Here is a 25,538-nt window from a genome sequence, read left to right on the forward strand (position 1 = left end):
AAACTTGTCCCTGACTGACCCAAAGTCAGGGAAACACCCATAAGGCAATGATATTTGATACTTCAAGTCTCAGTTAATGCTTTTTCTTTGGCATGTCTTCTGTGCTTGTTGGGCTGGGGGCTAAGACTTGGTCTCAGATTTCAGCTCCTTTAAGCTTCTGCCCCATCCCTCTAACAGAGAAAACAAACGGCTCAAAGGAGCACCAGAACATGGCATGGACTGAACACCAGAGGCAGGGCTCTGGCACACTGCAGCCCCCAGGTGACAGCCCTTGAGCCCTGAGCTGAGATTGGCAGGATATTGCTGTTGGAAAAAGATGCTGCTTCTACTCACCACCTCCAATCCAATCTCCCTCTCTCATGGAAGCTTTTCCTGTTGCTTTAAAAGTCATTTGGAAATCCAGATCACTGGGAAGAGGGCAAAAGCATTTCCCTATGTTCACAGCAGCAAGCCACAAGCACAATTCTTAGGGCTGTCAGTCCTGTTCCACAAGGATACTCCCTCCTAATTTTAGACCAGGCTTTATTCTCTCAAGTGACCTGTCAACCTTCTCTCCCAAGTTACCGAAGATTTAAATCCAGACAAAAGCAGCCAAGCCAAGGAGAAAAGGCACTCTGTCCTGTCTCTAACAGCCACTTTGGACCCAGCTCACCCACTAATTTCCATCCCACTTCCCACTGTGAGAGTGAGTCAGCAAAGTAAATGTACCACACCAGGCATGGTTCCTCCAGCTACTACCTCCACCAGATAGTGAGGATGTGGAAGGGAAGGTGTGCCATGGGATTAAAAAAAAAAAAAAAATGAACCACAAAAGCCAGAAATAAGATGGATAACAAGAGCAAAGAGGCACATGGAGTGGCAGGACATTCCAAGACCAATGGCAGACACATTGCTGAGCACTTCCATCCAGTTCCCTGGTGGGGGAAAGGAATGGGGAGTAATGAAGCAGGCAAGATCCAGGGGTACTTGGGAGGGAAAGAAATTCCAAAGGGTGGGAAGGGGAGAAAAAAAAACCCCAAACCCAGAAAATGATAGTGTGTCCACTGATGTGGAAGACAGGGAAGATGCTAATCACCATTTTGTAAGCATCAGTCAGACACACCCTGAAGAGACTAAAGATGAAGAAACAGCGCGTGGGTAGGACATGATTCCTCCCCAGAGGAAAGGATGTGGCTGCAACATGCCGTGCCAGGTATATGCAAGTGGCAATGGATTGCAACGGAGAGGACAGGTCACAGAACCAGTAGGTGCCTCTGGGAGGAAAGCTGTGAAGGAACTGTGCTCCTCTCTCCCTTCACAGGAATACTGTTCAGTAGTCCCCCCTGCTTAGCAACCCAGTTCTCCACTCTCCAGGTCCATACTAAGTCCAGCATCTGTGCCTTGCAGCTTCTTTGGGAACTTTCCAAACAGCAGATTTTAACTTCCCCTTCTAAGCTGCCTTTAGCACATTAAACCTCAGCTGCAGCAGCACTCCCTGGGACTTGTGGTCTCACCTGGCTGAGACTGTGCCTCCTTGTATTAGACAGTGATTCCTTGTCAGCACCCTGGAGCTCTTCCACAGCCTTGGAGAGATCCCTTCAGCTTACCCAATCTCCCCCACACACAGGCCTTTCCCATTTCTCCAGTCCTTAAGACCTGCTCTTGTTTTACAGCAGGATCCATCCCAAATGATATAAAATTAGAATATATTAATGGACATCTTTACAATTCCCCTGTTCAAAAAAAACCCTTTCACACATATTCCAAATACAGGGATACATGTGGGTCTTGGTGGCTGACAAAGCAAGTCTAAGAATTCAAATGGTTCTCAGCAGAAATATTTAGCCAATTAATGCCAATCAGAGTGAAGTTCCACTGCTGATCCTTTAAAACACAGCTCAGTTATGCCACCATGCTTATCTGATGGTATGTAGTGGACCAGAGAGACTGAAAATGCTCGGCATCAGAAAAAGACTAACATCAAGAACCTTTCACTGCCGCCAAAGCAATGTCCTCCCTTCCTCCAGGAGAGAGGTACAAATGACCTCAGCACCACCACTTTGAACTACTTTGCAGGCACTAAATATTTAATCAAAATTAAAAGACTCCCACACTTCAACAGAAAGCAGGAACTCCCAGTGCCCCCCATCCACATGACAAAAATTCCATCTTTCACTGGTGGCTTCTTAGATGCAGCTCTGTTTTTATAAGGCAGAAGGCTGCAGCTTGTAGAAATGTGGGTGCAGCACAAAGTAAACTGAATCCAATGCCAACACAAATATCATAAACACCACTACCTAACTCTGTTAGTCATTCATTCACCTGGCTTCCAGTGAAAAACAATTTAACATTTAAATTCAATTAAGACATTTAAAGACCCCCATGCTTAAACCAGGCAGAGGAATTCTTAAAGTGTAAGAGCTGACAAAAGTGCCTTGTTTAAAAATCAACAGACCTGGCATCAGGAACATTAGCCTGTAGCCAGGTCTAGGCAAGACTTGGCCTTCCTCCACCCCTTTAAAAGGCAGCTCCTAGGGGTAGGAGTCAAGACCAGGTTCAGGGCAGAGAGGAAGCTCACATCTTTCCTCAGCACCAGAGACTATGTGAGCTACCAGGGAAGACAGCTCCAGGACAGAAGGTACTTGATTGAGAGCCTGTCCTTTGCCTGGCCTAGGGCCTGTGCTGTTCACTCAAAGCTGTCACACAACAGGGAAGAGACCTTACCATGCTCAGGACTCAATCTCCCAGCTGAAGCCTTCCTCTGAACCCTGCAAAGCAACAGACAGCACTCAGGAGACAGCCAACAAATCTCATCACCTGCCAGCCATGGCAGGATTATCTAGGACACTAATAGGAAATATGGTGCAACTCTAAAAAACCAAATAAAACCAATAAAAATAAGCACAAAAGAGAAGAGAAAAAAGAATACTGTTTGGACTAGACACAACTCAGCCATGACTGCCTGCTGTCCACCTCTCTAACTTCCAAAGCAACAGAGGGGTTTTTTACCCCCTCAGCTATCCACCAGAGGCAGGACAACCATTTTGCATTTCCATGACTTATCTCATCCTTCGCTGCTCAGTATGTTGGGAGAGACCCTCACACCACCTTTCCAAACCCATCTTCCGTGCTCAGGGGACCAAGCACCTATGAATCTACTGAAGGGGCAGCAAGATCTAGAGGCGCTCCTTAGCATGATGCTTAAGAAGGCCACATCACCTCTGTCAATGCAGATGTCAAGCAGAAGATGGTAAAAAAAAACAACAACAACAAACTAACCCCCCCCAACATATTCCCACAACACAGAAAAATACCAGCAAATAAGAGCACACACTTAAATAATTTCATTGAATTATTCCAATGAAATGTATTTTCATTGATGTGTCTTGAAGTTAAGCCATGCCCATGCAGACATTCTTCAACATTCTGCTTCAACACAAGCCCAGACACTGGCCACACAATGTTTGGGGCAGGGGAGGCAAAGAAGGAGACCAGCACTCTTGGGACTCCAAGGCCCTATTTGTGTCACTGCCACTTATTGCAGTACTCAGTCCAGCATGCTCTCAACACTCCATACCCCAGACTGGTCTCCTCACAACTCCCACCTGCTGCCCCAGTGTCCTTACACAAGAAAACACAGGGCTGGGGCACAAGATCTAGTGGGAAGCCCCTTGGATGTTCATCCTTCCCATGGTCCCCACAGCAAAAGAAGTATTTTCTGGCTGATGGTCAGTAGGAGCCTACTGAGTCGTCATGGACTTCTTCAGCTGCTCTGCTTAGAAGCTTGCCATCCCTTCATCCCAAATTTTCTGCAGAGTGTGGTGTCCCTGATGCTAGAAAACAGAAAGGCTGTTCTTTTATAACCCCTAGACTCACCTAATGTAGTGCACAAAAGCAACAATCACTGAGCCCAGGTAAAAGGAGAGGAAACCCAGGAAGCTGAAGAACATGGCCTGGACATAAACAGACTCTGAGGAAAGAGAAGGGATCAGTCAGCTCACAGAGCAGGAACAGCACCTCTCAGGGTCAGCATTCTTCCCAATACCACCTTGTAAAAATGCCCAGCCCCAAACAGCCCTTCCAAACCCATTTGCTTTCTTCAAAAGGAATTGACAGAACCTGTTCAGCACCATCTCTCCCCACTTCTTTACCCCCAGTGCTAGCTGGTGTTCCACAAAGCCCTTCCTGGAAGGGAGCGGTCTCCAAGGGGCTCTGTCTCCTCTGCTGGTGCTTTCTGCACCATTCCTTCAGAGGCTGCTGGCCCAGTCATACCCCTCTATTCAGAAGTGTAAAGTTGCACTGCTCTGCCCAAAGACACTGACTTTTAATGGAGGGCACAATCGTCACTTGAAGGTTCTTTGTCCGCTGCAGGTTCCAGGTACGGTTGACGTTCCCTGTGAGATGCACAGTGTACAGAAAATATAAAAACAATCATTAATGATTTCTGGCACTGGTCTTGGTTCTCTGAACTTGCAGAAACAACAGGGTCTGGCTTTTCACTGAAATGTGTGGGTGGATTTTCTTTAAACTGTTCTCTGATCTGTCAATACACAGCCTTTCCCAAATGTTTCCCCTTTCATCCCTGTTCACCTGTTTTCAGACTAGAAATCCCTGCTTCAGCCTTCTGCATATTGCTTAAGTCTGGATGTCTGAATCCCAAAGGCATCTCATCTCCTATTCATTTGATCCTCAAAGGAGAGATTCTCTCATTAGAGGTAGTGGGAGGCCACTTTTACCTTTGGCCAAATCTCTGTGAGTAAAACACTTCTGTGCAGGATGTCACTCTAGAAACTCGCTCTGTTTCTGCAGGGCTTAGCACACCTGGGCTGTACAGCTCTGCTGACAGCATTGGGATGAGAGAATGACACCCCAAAGGGCACAGTTCTTTTTTGGGGGGGGAAAATTGCAGCAGAAAGGTGGCAGGGGAGTAGTAAAAAGCTGTTGAGGGAGCCAAATCTATCTGTTGTTGCAGTCTTGCTTCTTTTACAGGGAGGAAAATGTGAGGCTTTGAGAATAGGAATGTTCCCACTCGAGTTACAGCCACCACATGACTTGTGGAGATTTTGCTTTTACCACTGCCCAGCATGTGGACACCTTGTCTCCCAGTTCAAAAAGACACTAGAACAAGCCTTTTATAAAATTATTCTCCCAAAATTACCAATTTTTCCTCTTCTCTCAAGTTCAGAGCTGTCCAAGATCCCAAGATAGCAGTAGGAGAAGATGCTCTCTGCAGGAACTGAGACTCCATGGAGTCAAGGGGATAATACACAACAGGGAGCAGAGGTGAGAACCAAACAAAAAGCTGTAGGAAGCATTGCCTGGGTGTCTCTAGTGTCTCCCAAGGCATCAGTGGAGCTGCTGAGAAGCACACAACACCAGTGTGCCAGGCACTGTACTACCCAACCACCTCCTGCATTTATCAAGATTTTTAACCTGCCCAACAATATCAAATTGATACTTCACTCTTCCTCACAACTACCTGGATAAGATGGAGCTACATAATCTCCTGGTGGCATCCCACAGGAAGGTCCCAAAAGACACCCACTGCTCCATCATTCAGATGCAGCAATCAAATCCACCTCCCAGAACAACTTACCATGAATTGAAGAAGGCACAGAACCCCCACAGGCATAATCCTCTGGCTTGATGACGAACACAACGAAGAACTGCTCACCTGGGAAATCTTTTCTCTGCACAGAAGGATGCAAGAAGACAGAAAATCCATGAGACACAAAGCCTCCCTACTCCAATAGGCCAGAGATCAGGTTTGAATTGCTACACAGACACCAGAAAACACTGGGACACAAATCAGCATCTCACCTGCACTGTTATGGCTGCCTGTTTTGTCATAGACTGATAAACTCCATTGAACTCCACGTTATGGTCCAGGTCATACACTGGGCACTAAAACAGACAACTAAGAGTTAAACCAGGGACAACATCCAAATTATTTTCAAAATAAGCCAGCTGGAAAACACAGCACAGAACAGCAAAAAAGGGTCCCAGTTGGAGTATCCAAGGGAACAGAATATCCTGCATCTCTGTCTGTTCCTACACTGCAGGACCCTGCATCATTCAGGGAGGTGGGAAAAGAAAATTACTATGGGGCTATTTCCTAGCTGCAAGCAACAGCCAACCTCCATGACAGGGAACACCCCAGGAAAGAGGAAGAAATCTATAGAAAGGAAATTGAACTGGAAAGGAAGGAAGACATCATATCTGAAATAGAAATTCCCAAAGCTTCCTTGAGTCAGGGGAGAGTCAAGTGAGCAGCACTGTTCCCTCCCTGAGCCACCAACATTCCTCCCAACACCCTCCATGGAGAGACAGATCCATATCATGGGGCAGCAGAGAACCTCACAAGGGAGACATAAATCCCCTATGTGGAACATGTTCCCTATGGATAGGCTAGAAAGGAGCAGCTTGTTCACCTATTCACAACAAAAGTCTCTGTATGAGCTGCTTGAACTCAGCATCTCTGTCTTGGCCTCCTTCCTACAGAATTTTAGTTCCTTTTTCAGGGGCTCCCTTCACCACCACCAGGGCAAGTCCTGCCTTGGGCCTTTCCCTCTGCAGGGCACAGACCCCTCACAGCAGGACACAGCTCCAGCAGGCAGCTCCTCACCCTTCTCTGCTCACTTACCACAATATCCTGGACAGAGACAACTGAGCATGGGTAGGCTGCATCAGACACCACATTAATAATGACTGAATCGACATCCTGAGGAAATCTGTACAGAAAATACTGCAGAGAAAGCAGAGCACAAGAGTCATGATCCAGAAATCATCCTTGACAGTATCTTCAACACCTTCCTAAGCTACTTGAACAGCCCTACAAGGGCTTTGGGGTTAGATGTGGATGGCTTTCATAAAAAAAATCAGATTTCAAATATTAAGACCTTACACTACAGAAGAGCAGATTAAATATATACAAGCAACTGTCCCCCTTGCACAGTATGCTGTTAGACACAAACATCTTCAACATGCAAAATACAGCAGAGCTTCTGCTCCCTTAAGCTTTTTTCCACCTGATGAAGCTAAAGTGACTTCATTTTACACCCCATTCCATTTTATGTTGATATGAGCAATTTCCAAATGTTTCCATACTGCTGGCTGTACTTTTATATATGGAAAACATCACAGAACTTTCTCAAATTGGTTGCCTCACAGACAGACCATGAATAGTATTAGGTCAAATGGCTGAAACTCTGTCAAGAGTTCCATAAATAAATGGTTAATATTAGTTGTAGGATTTAGGGCTGTTTGTTTGCTTTGATGGCAAAGCATAATGCAAGTTTCGCTTTGCACTTCAGCTTTGAAAATAATTCAGCTGTGACTCTAAAAAAATTTGTGAGACATTAATATCTGGAAATATTCCTACTTTTCCTGCTAGGGGAAGGAATGGCATCTCCTTCTTTGAGCAGGCCCACAGGACAGTTTGTGGGGTTAGAAAAAGCTGGGGTTTTTTTTCAGGTCTGGGTAAAATATGTCCCAGGCAATATCATTATTTGTATATCTGTCCAGTAAAAATTTTGATGCACTACGCCAGCCAGCTGCTGGAGAAGTGGGGTTCCTGTGCCTGCCCCAGCTTGTTGCAAGGGCTCCCATCATCCCACCTGGAGGCCAGAGAGCTCAGGCTCCATGCCATAGCTACCATGAGGGGCTGATGGGCACCTCACACCCCCTCAGAGGGACACAAGGCTGAGGAGTGCCACCAGCCACCCTCCTCCCTTCCATACGGTCACCAGGCAGCCACTGCTGCCATGCTGGGAGCTGCCACCACCCCTGCTCCAAAACCATCACCTGAGACTTCCCCAACTGTAGAGCTCCCTTTCTGGCACATCAATTTTAGTGCTGAGCAAGGGCCAGCTGTTTCCTATTTCTCTTACCCCATGCCATTCCCAGGAATTATGGCCCCCAAGTAGGAGGGCAGGGATAAGCAGGAAATCACCCAAACCTTTTCCAAGTTGCCCATTTTTACTAAAGCATTTATTCCCATCACCCCTCTCCAAGCAGGGTCCCTTCCCTGCTGAAGGAGTGCTGGCTCCAACCACCAGTCCCTAGAAAATGCAAACTCACCAAGCCAGTTTTGTCTGCAGCAAGCAAGGACACGGGCAAGACTGAGCTCCTTGGTTTCCCAGGGGCACTTTTTCCCCTTGGAAAGTTTTAGCTGCATGAGGACTCTTCTATAATTTCCTCAAAGCCTCGCTTGCACCAGGGTACAGAAATAACACAAGGGCATTGAGGCCAGCAGTCCTCTGCTGCACACACTTCAAGTTTTATAAACACATCCAGCCAACATTTCTCACCTATATAAGCATATCCAATTTCTGCTACTGCCCTCAGGCACAAGCTAGGTTCCAGACAACATCTCCTTCAGTAATGTCTTTTTACAACACCCATCTAGATTTTAAATCATCTTTTTTTCTTCCCCCTGTAGACTGCTTAATACTCCGATTTACAAAAACCTCAACATTATACCAATCAAGAAGCAGTCTTCTACTCCATACATCTGGTTATTAATTAAAAGTCATAGGATTCTATTATTAATTGTGACAAAAAAAAAATCAGACCACAGTCACATATCCTAAACACTCTATATTCGAATTACAAAATCCTAAGTAATGAGCGCTTATTAAGAGTCACCCTATCATTCCCTATGCTTCTATAGTATAAAATACTGCATGAAACTGCAAACCAGATTAAGCCATCTGACAGCAAAAAAGGATTAGCTAGGATGCCTGGTAATACAAAACCTAAAATTAATCGTGTTATTAACAGTGAAAGCAACAACAAAAACAGAGTTCTCAGATAGCCTGGGTAAATCACACACCTTCCTAGCTCTACAAGTTCCTGTATCTCTACAGTTGCTGCCAACAGCATTTTCATTCAAGAGAGGATTGGTATCTGCAGGGCTCTAAGCAGAGCTGTTCAGCTGGAGATGCTGCCAATATGTGCTTCCTTCTGAACAAACAGACATACTGATACCTTAAGTTTTAGCTTTCATATTTTCTAGATTTTGTACTGCATTAGCATATAACTCTGAACTTCACATAAAATATTAGCAAGTTCTCCTCACAGTTCAGTTAGACAAAACAATCCTTTTTCAGCCCAAGAACCAAGGACACCATTGCAGTTCCAGGCCCAAAAATATAAACAACAGCAAATTGAGGAGACCAGATGGGAGGATGGGACTTCATAACCTGCAGCTGTAACTGCACAATTAATCCCAATATGCAAATGGACCAAAACTTCTAAAAATGTGAAAACTGGTGATCCATCATCCATCTTGGGTGTAATCTTGACCAGGCTCTTGTACTGCCTGTGATGCGTCTTGTAAAGGCCTTTTAATAAATACAATAAATACCTACTTTATCCCTTTAACACTGTCCAGCCTCTGTTCCAGGTAGCCTCTCAAGGCATTAACATCAGGCATTTCCTTTATCACCTTTCAGGCTGACCTGCTGCCCCAAGCAAGGAATAGCAGTCTGAGTTCTGCTGTCCCCTTGGCAGCTTTACAGCTTTGCAGACCTTTACAGCTTCTTTACTTCTGTGTTTACTTCTTCCAGTAAAGACTGCATCTTGACAAGTTATGCTCAGACAAGTAAGCCAGAACTGGCAGGAATACAACACTGATGTGTATCACCTCACAGATGTGCAGCAGTCCAATGGCCTCTGGACTTCTGGATTTCCTGAAGTACCAGTACCATTCACTTCCTCTGCTCATGGGTTTTGGGAGGACCCAAATGTGTCACTAGAGTGACTGAAGCACTGTTACCTCTTCACTGTACCCACAGAAAATTCAACAGTATGGAAGTTTCCCTGCATCCTAAGAGGGAAACTACCTAGTCATAAAAGACTTGCTATCTCTAACAAAAGATCACATCAATCACCTGGATGTGGTAAGACATACAAGCAATCTACAAAGGATTCCTCCTTACCTGGGGCTGGGAAGGGCTGGCAGTGAAGTTAAAGGCTTTGTTGGTCCTAGAAAACAAATGCCAGAATGTTGAAGTCTAAAACTTTCAGAGCTGGAATGCACACAAAGTACCCTCAGATTAAACAAAATAATTTAATTTTTTTTCCCCTAGGAAAGAAAAAATAAGGGTAAGGCAGGCAGACGGACCAAATCCCTTAAGTGATGTTCAAGTGATACATGAAAAAGTTGCATTTGTGTTCTCACATCCCAGCTTACTCAAGTTGGAAGTTCTCCAGCCTGGTGACTAGCAGCTCATATGCGATATTGAATGGTGCCATGGAAGCGACGTCCACAAATATAATCTGGTCAGAGGGTCTTGTTTCAGGGGTTGGCTCAGTGGGACAGAGGGTCCGACTCACTTCTTGGTAATTATAGGTCCTCTGATAGCTACAACAGCCAGGAGAAGGAGGGAAGAGAAAGTTGGATGGGAAAGAGAGAGAGAGCAGTTAAGAAGTTTTTCAGCGTTACTAAGAACGGTATCATTTTTCCCCTGCTTGCATAACTGAAATTCTCATCTGAAAGGCCAGGAGCATTCACTCTTTTATTCAGCATTCAAGCTCCACCTCTGTTGCCTGTTGCAATTTGCACAAGGGACTGGTCATCCTCAACATTTCACTTCCCTGGGGGATGCCCACAACAGCTGTGGATCTCTAACATCTGCCATTTAGTGGAGGCAAAGAGAACACTGACAGCCACTGCTGTACCCATTGTCTGCATCAGGCAAAACACTGCAGGATATCTGCTGCTGGCACCAGATCCAGTCACAGAATGAAGCTTCACATCTTAATTATCTAAGGTGCCTGAAAATTCTCTATTTGCAGCCCAGTGAGTTCTGGGGTTAAAGAAGATACAAAGCAGCATTGCTTTCATAAAGAAACAGCCCCAAAACAACCACTCCCTAGAGTAAACTTAACTTAGATATTCCTGAGGTGAGAAACAAGCTCTTTTTCCCCAAATGCACTGTTACACAGAAGTTACAGTGCTTTTTCAAGAGCCTGCCCCAAACCAGAGCCCAGGAACTACCTGCACACATGGTAGCAACTGTGGTAGATTCAGTGACTGGTGCCACAGGCAGATCTCCTGCACACAAGCCTCCTGGTACTCTGTGCACATATATGAGAAGATAAGAGCCAAGAGCAGGCTGCCAAGTAAGAGGTTACCCATCAAATCCTGGTCTTCCTACACCCAGCTGGCCGTGAGCAAGAACTCTCTGCAACCAAGCCCTGCAGTCTACACAGGTGAGAAGATGTAGCAGGTGAGGGAGGCTGCTGATGAACACAGCTGGTAGAGGAGTGTGCCACAAAGAAGAGACTCCAGTACTTACAGTCCTCGAAAAATCAGTGGGACCTGCCATGAGAGCACTCCCTTCTGCTGGCGAACTACAAACAGCACGGGGTACTGGAGGTTCTCAGAGCTGCTGTTCACGTACACCCGCACTGCATCCACCTGTGGGAAAAGAGAGTGTAAGCTGAAGGTAGAGAGCAAGGCAGCTCCAAATCTAGGTGGGAGAAGCCTTTCCCCCTTCCTCAATCTGACCTAGGTGCTGACAATATGCACAGGGAGAGCAGCAGTGTTTATCACTAGACTAATTATTCAGGTCCAGAAGTCATTTACAAAAGTGCCTCTCTGCTGATGCTGCAGTCCAGAATCACAGCCCTGTGCCCAGATCAGAGGTGACTGTCAGACAAGATACAGTGGACAAATGCAGAATATGTAAGAGTTCAGTAGCTTCTGTTGGGAGCAGCCTACATAACTTACCTTACAAAAATTAAGCAAACAGATGTGGACACATAAGACAAAGACCCAAAGCTACAACTAAGAATTTTCTTGCTGGGACTCTTACATACCCAACTCAATCAATGCTACTGGGAAAGTCACAAAGATGGTATCAATAGCCAAGGATGAAAAAGCATATTAGCAATTGGTTCTCATGTAAACAATTCCAATATAACCATAATCCCACCTAACAGAACAGAAATACACTGCTGACTGCCCTCAAGTGGACAAGAAAGGCTGCTTGTGAGAAAGGGTTTTAATGCAGCCCACCACACCAACAACTGAAATTTCTCCTTACATTATCACTGGCCAGCAAATGGTTGCAGAGGTAGGACATCTCAGTGTAAAACACCCTCAGTTCACTGTTTGAGAAGCAAGAAGTTTGTCTCCACCACATGGAAATGTCACCATTTCCATCTGAAAACAGCATCCCTTCAGCTCCCTCTCCAGAACTGTGGACACTGATCAAGAATACAAAATACAAGAGTGCATAACTCATCACATGATAAAACAGTCCATCTCAATTAGAGGCCTTGAAATAATGAAAGCATAATAAGTAGATAATATATACACATTTTAAACCTGCCACATCCTGAAAGATCATAGTGGACTCTCACTAGATCAGTAAAAGACTTTTCACAGATATTCTGACTTTATACCCTCCAAGAAGAGTAAAGGTACAAAGAGGTAGCACCTTCTGAAAAGAATATACAAAATTAGCAAGGTAGAAGAAGGAGAGTTATCAGAAATGCAGCTTATTCTTACCCTGAGGACACTGGTTTCAGAGAAATTACTTACATTTGCAATTCCAAGTCAAAGAAAATTTCCTACTTATTCTTTTTTTGGTGATCCCAGGCTCACATGGGACTTGAGTCTAGTAAAACAAAGCACCTTCCTGAAAGCCATAATAATTATCAGTTTTCCTGACATTATCACCATAATACAGAGGCGACAGCCACCAATTCCTAAAAAATTAGGTCTTCAACACAAAAAACCCGAAAAACCAAAAAAAACCCCAAACACCCAAATAATTTAATTAAAACCCCCTTGAAATAGAAGGGCAAAAATTAGAATCTTTTCCCATCACCTCCTGCCTTCTAAAACTTTGCAAAGCTCTTCTGGCCTGCTTTCCAGTTTTTTCCTTCCAGTCACAAAAACTACATATGCAATTTTGTTTCCAAGTATATTTCACTGTAAGGTGCTAAAACAAAGTTAAGAAAAAGAAAAAACAGCAGCACAAAGCAAAACACAAGGAGCACCTGAAGGCTGCTACCACAGGCAGCTCTGGAAGGTAACTCAGTGGCTTCCTTAGTCCCTGTAGCAGCCCTGAGGAAGCAGAGCCAGCACACATTGGTATAACTTGGAAACCCAGGGACTGGGCTGAACAAGCTTGTTTGTTGGTGTTTGCTGTGACAAGGAATGAGGACATGAATGAAGCAACTGGAACTGAACAAGAGAACAAATCTAAGAAGCATGAAGACACAATGGTCAAGCCAGTCTCCTGTGAGGAGAGGGAACAATTCTCCACCCATGGGAAAAATAACTATCACTGCAGAAAGGACACAGTTCAGCTACCTGTCCAGCAGCTTTTTGCCCATGAAACAGTTCAAACAAGCCCACCTCCACAGGGGAAGTGATTCTCACTTGCCTCAGGTTGGACACAGCTATGTGAACCCTCCAGGGCACAGCACATCAGCTCAATGCAATGGGGAGCTCACATCAAACTCACAGCAAATAGCAGCACTGGCTTATGCATCCTCAACTACCCATAAATACAAGCCAGAGATTGGGAAATTCTCTTCTCTGTTGATTTCACGAATGCAGACCATAACCCAGGACATGAATTATGCACATACTGCAGACAGTCAGGTTTTCTTAATTGTACATGAGTATGTGTGCATTAAACGAGTACAATTCATTCCCAGCTCTCAGCCTCTCCTTATAGGACATGTATTCCAGTGCCTTCATGGGTTTTGTGGCTCTGCACTGGACTCACTCCAGTAAGTCCACACCTTCCTTATTCTGGGGAGACCAGAACTAAACACAAGCAGGATCACCTTGAGAGCCAGCTGACCATGGATGGACACTCCACAACCTCTCTGGGAGACCTGTTATGATGATTGACCGTCCTCAGTAATGAAAGAAAGTTTCCCATCTATCCTAGAGAAGGACAAGGGAAGGGAAACAGAAGCACTAGTGATTAATGCTCTGATAGAGAAAAGCCTGAGAAGTGGGAGAAAGTCCTTTTCTTCTGCTGTGATCCAGCAACCAGACACCTCATTTTGTTTCCCTCTCTCCACAAAACTAAGCTGATTATACACCACCTACAACATTTATTCAGCTTTGCTGCTAATTCCATTATCTTATAATACGTCTAGGAAATAGGAATATCAGGAGAGGCAGGTAATAGTCTCAAGAATCAATACTCTTTTAAATCTAAGCACTTATTCACATAAAAACTGGTATATGCCATATTACTACCATAATTACTTCTCTGCATCCTTACTGTGCTCAGCACTCTGTATTTGCTCTCAGTAACAGCTGGTTATAGTTCCTTTACCCTGCTCCCCTAAAAGTCCATATTCAGGTGCTTTGGGCTCTTTTTTGGTCTGGTAATATCTGGGGCAACATCCATCTGCATCAAGGCAGGATCATCTATGGCCTAAGTATGGGCTCATAGATGGGATCCCACTACACCTCTTTCCCCCCTCTCACCTTTCTCTCTGCACTCTATACAGGCAAAGCTGCTTCCCAGGCCACATTCAAACAGGGTGCCTCAAACAGAGAGGAACATCAGAAAGTCAGAAGCAACAGTTACAGAGCAGCTCATTAAGAAGATCCCAGTGCACTTTAAATTTCATCTCAATATACCAACAATTCACTTGCAATGAATACCTCTGTTCCTCCTACATTTGCACATACCCAGATCAATCAGGAGCATCACACTGCCTTACCCCATCAACATCTTTATTATAAAGCCCAGAAAACAAATAGGGTGACTAAGAAGCTGGACAGATGGCAATTGAGGTTCCAGTCCATCTAGTTATTTATCCTGCTGCCATCACCACAGCAACACAGGGCCTCTTGTGGGCAGATCCTGCACTTCCGGTGGAGGGGCCAGATCCCAATCCTAAGGTGCATCTCTGCTCTCCCCTCACAGGATCTCAGAGACACAGCAGCAGCTCCCAACAGCTTTGGCTGATGGGCATCTTTCTTATACAACAGCTATTTCTGCCAAACACTGCAATAAAACAGGTGGGATTTGCCTGCTGGCCAAATCTGCACAGGAAGTTCCCAATTAATGGTTGAAGACTTGGAAATAAGCTTGGGCGTAAGTCCAGCAAAATGTAGGTGCAATTATGAGAAAGCTTGGAAAAGTGCAGAAAGAATTACTATTTAACTGAAACCAGGGCATCTGTTGTCACTCACTCTCCAATTTAGTGCTACAGATTAGAAGGAACTCTAATTAAAGTCTCGGAAAAAGACATTTTCCTCAGCAGGATGAACTGTCTAGCAGGAACATCATAAGGGACCGGGACAAAAATGTAACACTTATGAATGAATGTTCATACTTTTTTTTAGGCCTTCTTCTATCTGACCTACCTTAAACTTTTAATCCATGCTTTGCTTCTAGATTCTCTTGCCTTGATATAGACAATATACACCCTTTCATGCTACAGATTTAATGAATTCGCTATTGGGCCAATGCTAGTAATCCCATCCTTCCCTTTGAAAATCAGTATTTGGCATTTGTCTTCAGCAAAATATTTTTAGAAGAGTGAAAAAAACAGGAGGTAAAAAAAAAAGGTGATTTATTTATTTCAAACATGCTTCCCCCTCCACATCTTTCCAAAGGTTATTTCATTTTAAAAACAAGCAGTTCTAACTCAAGAACCCTTCCCTGCTACAGAACTACTGCTCCCCTCACACATACTTTTTTCCTTCCAACACAAAATTTTACGTAGAGACAAGAGGAACTCCAGTGAAAAAGCAGTGCTTTAATTTAAAATTATAATCATTGCAAAGACTATGTGCCTTCTCTGCATCCATCCCCACTCACTCAGCACTGGTGAGATGAGGAGGAAGTTTTGCTTGGACAGTAACAGGCCAACCAGGCTGCTGTCACTCCTACATTGCCAGCACTGCTGAGGGACTTCATTTTGGAGCAGCTCATCACCAGCCTCACAGAAAACTAGTTGCACCTTCCCCTTCCTTGTACATTCACGGCAGGAGGTTGGCTATATCGGTATTATAATACACTGCTAGATTTCATCTGCACCCTCCAAGCTGAAACCCTCATCTTGGGAAACAAACTTGTGGACCAAAGGCTCCCTTTGACAAGGCAGGCCCTGCACAAATATTTGTCAGCAATAACCATACTGCTTGCCTTTTGTGCTGTGGGCTGAGGCAGGGTCAGGACTGCTCCAGAGACTTCTGCTCCTCACATTCCCAGAGCCAAGGCTCTGCCATGTGCAGGGGCTACTCACCACCCACTCTCATGACGTTCTGTTTCTCAGATGACCGACCTTGAAGTTTCTCCTGTGTTTCAAGGTGGACAGAGCAATAAGACAGCTGAATAAAGAGAGAGCTCTCAGCACTGTATAAAAACGTGTTAGACCAGGAAAGACAAATATTTGTACTTCAGTTCCACCACCACCATGGAGATAGGGGGAGGGAAGAAAAGAAAGGAAAAGAGTACAACTGAATTCCATTCTCTAGATGGGAACAGGCAGAAGGAGCTGGCCCCAAATTCACGCGGCTGAACAGAACCAACATAGCTGCAAACCTTAAGCAAAATAAACCAGGCTCTTGTTGACATGAAAGAATCCTTGGACTGATTGTTAAATCTGCATTTCCCACAGAGATTACACATCATCCTAAGACTGTGGGGATGTGAATTTCAGGGCAAGGCGGGAGGTTGCAACAACAGTTTGTGCTGTAAGCAAAGGTTTTCAAGGGCTTTACCATGGATCCCTTCCCAAAAGCTCTAGCCAAGCAAAGCCTTTGAGTCACACCAGGGCTCCACCGCGCTCCCCACCGCACCCACACGCCAGCCGCTCCTTGGAAGCCTCTTGGGATTACCAGCCCGGGTTGCAACAGCGCTTGGTCGTGGGCCTGCCAAGGCACCGGGCCAAGCCCGTGGGCAGGGAACACATCCGGCAGGCAAACACACAGACTCTGCTGCTGCTCACACTGAAAGGTCTCGGCGCAGGATACGTGTACAAAACACACTGAACTGCTGCTGCTGGCTGTTGCACCAGAAAGAGGTGTTTCGCTTTATATAAACCCTGAAATTAAGTGAATCAAGATTGAGCCAGGTGGACTAGAGCAATCGAGGCAGTGAATGAATATCCCATCAGCACTGAACTCTGCTCATCTTCCCACTGACAAGGCAATAGGGGAAGCTGAGACCTGGAAGGACAATAGTTGAGACAGTGACAGGTTTTAGAGAACCTCTCTTCTGCCATCTCATGAGAAGTGAGCACAGCTCCTGGCTGACAACAAAACAAGTGGAGCTCAGAGGATCATTCCCTTTCAGCCTTTTTCTGTGTCTGCGCTCCAACGTCAATAAGTGTTAACTGCCAAAAGCAATCTGTCAAATAACCTCGGCCCACAGTTTTCTTCCAGCATTTCTGCCAGGAGTATTAAACACCCGAAGCAGCATAAAAAAGAGACAGACTCTGGGTATGGCAAGAACAGCCTTGGACACATTAATATAATTGCTCCAGGATTAGTATTTTTCATTTTAAACGTTTCACTCTGTGCAAATGTGCTGTGTGGACTTACAGCCTGCCATGGGCTTTCCCATGAGTTTACTTGTTTGCAACAGTAGCTGTGAAGCATAAATGGAAGTAAGACAAATATAAAACACGATAATATTTATCTTTTTCCATTTTTGAAATGTTGTCCTCTAACCAATGTCACTAGGGAGTCTCTAGGACAGCCAGAAAGAGAAACTGGGAGTTGTCATGCTGGATGAAGTAGGTACATGTTTCAGAACACTGTCAGACTTCAGGAAGATGTTAAAATAAAAGAGCCTATTTTGAACAGTAAGTTAAGGAACAAACTACTCTGCAATAATTCCATCTTCCTAAACCACAGCAACTGGAACTCTGGGCCAGGGCACCCTTTGAACAAAAAGCTTTATAATCTTTCCAAATTATAACCACCTAACTCTGAGCTCCTGGTAGTAACTCCAGCGATTGCTGTCAGAACATAGATACCTCACTCTTTCTTGGCTCCCAAGTTCTTCACTTCAGTAACACTTCAGATATGGATTGAACTATGTCTTGTAATGCATGATGTCTTTTTTTTTTTAAACCATTTCCCATTTATTTTAAACTACACTGAAGTAGCTATTTCTATGCTCAAAGAAAAACATCAGTGTAAAAAAGTAAGGAAGGCTGTTTCTGAAATCCTCTGTGGTTCTCCAAGTATACACAGCACAAAATTATGTTTGCTTATGCAAATGTACTGAACTATATTCTCAAACTGAGCAGATGGCACACCCTTCCAATATACCTTTTACAGTCTGCACTTTGATTCTTTAAATAGCCCCTGAAACAGCACATGAGGTCCATACAGAAAAAGCTTACCTCCCTACCAACAACTTCTGCACAAGTTATTTGAGGACATTTCAGCCTCTACTTACAATGCAAATGTATAATAAATTGCTGCACTGTTCTTGGAAAGAGTTCAAACTGAGCAGAGGCATTTTGATGAAGTTCCTCTTATTCAGAATTTGTTTTCTTTTTTAATTTAAACATCTTGGGGCTGGGAAGGGAACAACAAAACCTGATCAGCTTTGATTTTAAACATGACAGCCCAACAAGAAAAGAATTACTAAGATTTAGAATAACATTCAAATTCAAAAGAGATGCTTTAGTTCAAGGACAAGTTATCATGCTTGACAGCATTAGCTTACACATTAGAAATGAAAATAAAATTCTTGCCAGCACCGCAGTCACCATCTGAAGGTCCGTGGGCTACTCTGCAAGAAACCAGAGCAGCTTTCATTTTCTTCCCCTAAAGCCTGCAAACTGATAGCCCCTGTCAAGACATACTCTCTTTTTGCTTCCTAGGCAGAGAAACCCACAAAGTGCAAAATCCTAGAAAGATAAAAAATAATTTAAGGTGAGGAGACCTCGGTTGCTTCTATCTTCAGCCCAAAGCAAAGCCACGTCGCACTCCATTCTTTCACCTAAGATACCCCACTTTTGTCAGAGTTTTCAAGACTGATTTTCAAGACTATTTTCGGATGCAAAAAACAACAGTCAAGTTTGAGTTTTTAGTAGATCTCCATCCATTTTCTCTCATAGTTTACTTTTGTTTTCCTCTGTAAGCAAAAGCTCCTTGTGTGACCCTAGACAGGGGAAGGAGTGTTCAAGAGAACCCACTGAGAAGCAGCAAGCACATTCCAAGAGCTGTGTGCTCTACACTGCCTACGCTGTCACCTCCCAGGGCTGGCTGTTTTCTTTAAGAAATATAAATTATATACACAAGTTACTCCAAAGGGATTATGTTGAACCCTGCTTGGCTTCAGATATCACATACTATAATTTGCTTTGATGTTTTTTTGGATTTGACATTGTGCCTGCATTCCTGTCACATAAGGCATTTTACTATTAGGTTCCAGAAATGGTGTGCTGAGGCTCTTCCAGTGTCCTGTGGTGAACAGACTGGAGTCAGCAACCAAGAGCAACAGTGTTCAGGCCCTGGAGATCCTGCAATAACAGCAGCTCTACTGAATCAGGAAATCTTCTCATGCAAGCATTTGTAAACTTCCCAATTTCTTTGATTTTTTACCTGCGTCTTTGTGGCTAAACTGGTGGGCTTCCACTCAGCATTAAGGAAAGACAGAAGTTAACCTGTTGTCCTCACTATAGCTCAGGCTCAGCCTTCTCCAAACAGTAGACTGAAGTTTTATTGCATGCATGGTGTAGCTGCAGACTGAAAGCTGGGCTGGAGCCAAGATTAACATTACAGAGAACATGTGCAGGACACCATGGGAATACCTCGAGGTAGTTTAGTTCCAGCCTGAAGGGTCCTACATGTGAAATCCAAAGCCAGCTCAGAAACAAGAGGTGAAAAAATTGCTCTTAGAGTTGTTAAAATAGACATAGGTGCTGCTGGAGTGAGACCTACACTAGCATGTCAAAAAGCAGAGAACAGCAAACACAGATTTGATCACTGCCACTTATTAAACCAGGTTGCCCTGCGTAGTAGATCAAGGAGTTTTCCTGCAGCTAGGACAGATGGCTTTGGTCTGAGCAAGTGACTCATCACACAATTCCAGAGGAACATATGGGTGAATGAATTCCCATTCTGGCTGCCTGCCTAAAGGAAAGCAAGTGCAACTACCATGCACACCTAGGAAATGAAACCCATTCACTAGAGGTCAGAGAACACTGAGGAATGCATCTTGCTCTTTGGCTGCAAAAGGGCACTTTTGGTCACAAGATTTAAGGCATGTAATTGGAAGACTTCTGATCTCCTTGCTAGCGTTGATACTGCACTTCCTTTAGGACAGTCAACTTTTTTCTATCTGCAACTCTGAAAAAAATTAAGGGTAATGATGGTAGCAACCCTCCCTGGTGGCACATGGCCTCTCACAGACTGAAGGTAATTTTTTTACCCATCACTCCTCAGAGAGATTTCACAGACAAGACACTCATTCCAGGGCTACACATCCTCACACTGCACAACTGCTCAGCAGAGAAGCCACAGCTTAATCAACTGTCAATCACAATTTATGGTAAGTTGGGCCATATGGGAATTGAGACTGGGGCTCTGTTCCTAGTCCTGGCAAGGGAGGAGGAGGGAAATAGCACCCACTCTTTCTCTTAAAATAGGTGCAGCCCACTGCTCAGCCTTGGAGCTCATCACAATCAACATGTACTGCATGAATGTCCAAGAACTGTGTCTAGATTGCAGCAGCTTTGCCTACAAGCGGAAAGTTGGAAACTTGTTCTCTTCAGAGATACTTGGTTTTCTAAATATAGTCCAAGTATTTCCCAAATCATACATTCAGCTGACCTGAGTTCCAGTGAGGAAAAAGAACTTCTGTTGTCCTCTTCCTCATGATATTCTCCTGGACCACTTACAATTTGGTACAAGACATACCAACCTGCACAATATGAGTGTAATTTATGCTTTCAGCAGATTAACCATTAACAACTGCCAGATCTTACAGTGGTGGAAAGTCTCATTCACTTTGAATTCCATCAGTACTCATACACACACTTCTTTTTGAAAACCCTGGTATTACTGCAAACATAGAACTTAAGCAGGTTCTCTTACTTGTCACATAAACTTTTCTGCGGTTCATGGTAAGTCCAGCAGAAACATTCTACAGCACTTTCAGTCTTCTGAGCAGGAACACACTGCACATGCAGCTCCAGCAAATCAGCAAAGGTCTCCTTCCTTTCTCGCTCCCAAGTAGGGACATGTTGAACATGTGGATGTTTTTTTTTTACCCCCATCCTTGATGTCTCCAGTGTAAATGATCCTAAAATAAAATAACCCTGTTTGTCCAACTAATTGTTCACCAGCCTTCTATCAGTGCACATCTGCCTTTGCTGTTAGAGCATGAGGGCATAGCAACAAGTGACACAGTTGGGTTTATTACTATATTTTTTTACACCTAGAGTTAAAAATAAAACAAACAGCTGTACAGGGGAGGAAAATTTCAAAGAGCAGAAAGAAGGGAAAAAAGGCAATTCAAGGAGCAGTAAGACTACTACACCACAAATCAAGAGTTTCCACCATGAAGAAGGAGTTTGCCATGTCCCTTTGCTCACAGGCCAACTCTTGAAGACCTTTGCAGCAGAGGTGGCTGTGCTTCTCCTCAGCACAGCTTTACTTTCATAGTCCTACCTCAGCAATTAAGGCCTAAATCCTAGTACATAAAAGACTGTCAGCTCTCCTGCTCAAGACAAGTGTTTATGCACAGCACATGGGAAGGCTTTTCTCCCTCCACAGACAGAGAGAAGAGACCTGGCAATGTATTTACAGACAGAAGTTTCAGCTAGGTGATTTGGTTCACATATAAGTATCATCATTTTCATTTACCCACAGATTGTACAGAGAGGAAGCCACATCCTCAAAGCAGCTCTGCTGCAGAGCCCTGAATTGTGGTTTCTTCACCTTGTATATATCTGCTTGTGAATATTCTCATGGGACTCGCTTTTTCCCTCCTGTCTTGCAGGCATTCCAGTTCCCCAAGGAGTAAGAATGATGATATGAATGAAGAACATCCTCTGATATCAGGCAAGCACAACACTTTTCAGAAAGCAGCAAGTCTCTAAAGCACCAAACAGGAGAAAAGGTCTTGTTCCCTCCTTTCTCTCATCCATCATTCAAGCACTGCTCTATTCAGCTGCATTTTCAGATGTGCCTGTGCAGCCATAGCCCATCAGTAACCAGAAAATTCACAGAGGGTTCACAAGCCAGCTCTCACATTTTGTCCTTGTCCCCAAATTTTCCCTTGCTTTATAGGCCTGACCTCATGAGAAAGAGCAGCAGAGGGAAAATAGCAGAATTTACAGCACCCTGAAAAACAATTCCTGTTTTCAGAGACAGATGGCTCCAGACCTGACTTTGTTTCACAGGGGAAAGCAATTAAACTCATCCACTGCAGCCCTTCCATGTGGGGAATGCTCTTTTTATTGAATTAACTTTTCTGTAACTAAGGTTAATCACCCATGTGATATCTGCCTTGAGTTATCAGAGGCTTCTGGCTAAACTGCAATCAGTACAGAGACAGGAAAAGACCAAAAAGACCAGGAAGAGCAGAGAGCTCACAAGTGGCAGGCAACTGGCAAACACTGGCTGGTATTCCCTCACTAGGAGCTCAAGATTTTAGACTGTAGCAAAAAGCAATGACTAACACATAGAGTTTTTGCAGGACTTGAATTCCTTCACAAGCACCAGCACCAAGCAGACAGCATGTCCCTAAACATCTTCCCCACTTTTGCATAAGAAAACCCTGCCCACAAGAACTTGGAGATTAAAGCCGAGATTTCCACTAACAAGCTTCTAAATCTTCAGCAATTCTCAACAACAGGGAGACACAGGAACACCAAAACAGCTCAACCCTTGACCGTGTCAGCAAGAGGAGATCCAGTCATGTTTGCCTCTCACAGGTTCAGGGCAGCAGCTGGGAAAGGGGCTGCACATAGCCACAGCCAATCACCCCAGCCAGGTCAGCCACCTTCTTGCCAGCTTCCACTGCTTCATCTCAGAAATGACATCTGCAGAGCTCAGTGAAGAATCACAGAATTGGAAGATCATCTTCAGAGATTATCTAGTCCAAACACCCTGCCATGGGCAAGGAGCTATCTTCACTAGATCAGGTTGCTCAAAGCCCCATCCAACCCAACTATGAACACTCCCAACAACATATATCCACAACTTCTCTGGACAACATGTTCCAGTGCCTCACCACAAAAAAATTCTTCCTTATGTGCTACCCAAATTTCTTTCAGTTCAAAATTGTTGCTCCATGTCCTGTCATTACACTGTAGAAAGCTTTTCTTGATCATTTTGTAAGCTTTTTTATGCTGAAAGGCCATAATAAAGTCTCGCTGGAGCCTTCTCTACCATCAGAACCTGTTCTAGGCATTCCTCATCAGAAGACTTCCTAGGAAAGTCCACTTTTATTTAAAGAATTTTTGTCTCCCAAATATTTTTCCTAGCAGCAGCTTGTTGCATGGCCCTCTAAGCATATTCATAGTGGTGCTTGGTGAGTTCTGCACTGAAAAAAATATTAAATCTCAAACCTGAATTTTCCCTTCTTGGACACACTCTTGACTCTATCTGTGCAGAGACTTCATGTTCCAGCATACAGGACCATGGAGATTAGTCCATTAAAGCTCCTGCTTAAGTAAGGCAGTAGTCTGTACTGAGCAGTCTGTACTTCATAGCCACAGGAACAGCTTATTAGTGTCCAGAAGTAGCCTAGAAGTCGCCTTTAGGTACCTGCAAACACCACTGAGCAGCCATGTGCTTCCTCCCTGCCTCCTCCCACTGTGCTTTCACTGTAGCTCTCCAGGAGAGAAAGCTTTTTTTTCAGGTGTCCAGCAAAAAAATACACGGCTTCAAAGAGCACATTAAATTCAAGGAACCAGATCAATTTTAGCTGAAGTCAGTACTCATGCTGTCTCCGCTAACAAGCCATGGACAACATCTGGACTGCCACTAGGCCTTCATCATAATACCCAGTATTTGAAACACCTGAAGGAACCTAACTTATAACTTAACTACACCTCGACCAGCTTCCAAAAAGAGGCTCAAGCCCAAAGTGTGTTTTTGGCCTCCTAAGATCATTGCTGACACCCAACAGTTAAGTAAGGCTGGGTCAGTTGCACCATAGCCCAGACACCCAGCTGCTGGCCCATAAATACCAGGTGCATTTTATTACATAGTACACAGTATGGGGAAAAGCCATGGTTTCCATTTTGTATTGCTCTGTGCAACTGGGGACAGGAGGGCAGATTCATCTATCCAGTTCATCATCTTTTGGTACATCAGATCATCTTACTCAGCAATTAACACCCAATCCAAACAACGGGGGCAGAGTTTCCAAGGTACCACTTAGCTACGTGAGATAAATAAGACACAAAAAGTGGGGAGGGGGGAACCCGCAATAACTGGGTATATACATAAATTACAGGGTTCTTTCCACCATCAAACAGCCCTGAATGGCCCTGGCCAGGCTGCCCTGCAGCCTCCTCACGACAAACCTCACCTGCACAGCTCTGCCTCACCTCCTGTGCTACCAGGGGAGAGCATCCTGATATTAAGAAAATGCACAGTGGGGGAAATGGTATTTAAGAAGGTTTATGAAGTGCACCCACACTTTTTTTTTTTTTTTTTTTTGGTGGTGGTGGTGGTGGTAATGGTGGTTTGGATTTTTTGGTTGTGTTTTTTTTTTTTTTGGGTGGGTTTTGTGTTGTTTTCTCAAAATAATTTTTAATGCAGTACTATTATCCTCACAACTCCCTTCCAGACTTCCAACGCATCCTGCTGCTAGAACTGCGGGATATCCCCTTTGGGAGCGGGGGGCACCAAACCACCTGCCCAGCCCGCAGTTTCTGGGACACAGGCACGCTCCCAGCCCGCAGCCCCGGGGAAGGCGGAAAGACTCCCGCAGGTGCACTGCGGCGGCGGGAGGATGCGGGCAGGACAGCCGAGAGCCCGGCCCGCTCCCGCACAGCGGCGCCGGCACCTCCCTGGCTGGGACACGCTCCCGACCCCGGAGGGCGAGGGGGACGCGGGGAACCCGGCGCTGCGGGGCTCGCTCCTACCTGCCCGGGCTGGCTGCGGTAGGCGAAGGCGTAGACCCGCTCGGCGCTGATGTTCACGGCGCCCCGGTAGACGTGGCCGAAGGCGCCGGGCGCCGGGCTGTCCCCCGCTGCCGCCCAGAGCAGGGCGCAGAGCAGAGCCCCGCCGGCCGGCGCTGCCCTCCCGGCCATGGGCTCCTTCCTGCCCACCCCGCGTGTCCCCGGCAGGGCGGGTGGCCAGGCGCGTTCTCTGCGATTTAAATGAATATCTCGGCGACACGGCGGAGAGGCGGAGGGGGCAGCGCCGCACGCCCCCGGCCCTCGCCCCGGGGACGCCGAGCAACTTTCCCCGGGGAAGGGAAAGGACCCTCCGCCGGGCGGGCGGCGGGGCGGGGAGCGGAGGGGAGGGGAAGGGAGGCAGGCCGGCGGGCTGGCCAGCCCAGCCCAGGGGAGGAGGGTCTCCTCTCCGTGACCGGCCCCAAATTGTGAGCCCGGCTTAGCCGCCGACTGTCAGCGAGCTT

General features: G+C 45.2%; 1 protein-coding gene across 1 annotated transcript in view; it reads right to left on the reverse strand.

Annotated features, from left to right (window-relative positions):
• Nucleotides 1-25,305, reverse strand: part of SIDT1 (SID1 transmembrane family member 1) — a 42,963-nt gene extending 17,658 nt beyond the window's left edge. Inside the window, exons 1-10 of the mRNA XM_083855299.1 lie at nt 25,042-25,305; nt 11,283-11,404; nt 10,175-10,345; nt 9,921-9,966; nt 6,623-6,724; nt 5,800-5,883; nt 5,576-5,669; nt 4,302-4,373; nt 3,856-3,949; nt 2,704-2,747 (exon numbers count right to left, since the gene is read on the reverse strand). Of these exons, the coding sequence (XP_083711425.1) occupies nt 2,704-2,747; nt 3,856-3,949; nt 4,302-4,373; nt 5,576-5,669; nt 5,800-5,883; nt 6,623-6,724; nt 9,921-9,966; nt 10,175-10,345; nt 11,283-11,404; nt 25,042-25,209 (997 nt within the window). The 5' untranslated portion in view covers nt 25,210-25,305. The remainder of the gene's footprint in view (nt 1-2,703; nt 2,748-3,855; nt 3,950-4,301; nt 4,374-5,575; nt 5,670-5,799; nt 5,884-6,622; nt 6,725-9,920; nt 9,967-10,174; nt 10,346-11,282; nt 11,405-25,041) is intronic.
• Nucleotides 25,306-25,538: the final 233 nt, after the last annotated feature.

Source organism: Zosterops lateralis (genome assembly GCF_965231275.1).
Source record: "Zosterops lateralis genome assembly, chromosome: 2".
NCBI classification, from domain to species: Eukaryota; Metazoa; Chordata; class Aves; order Passeriformes; family Zosteropidae; genus Zosterops; species Zosterops lateralis.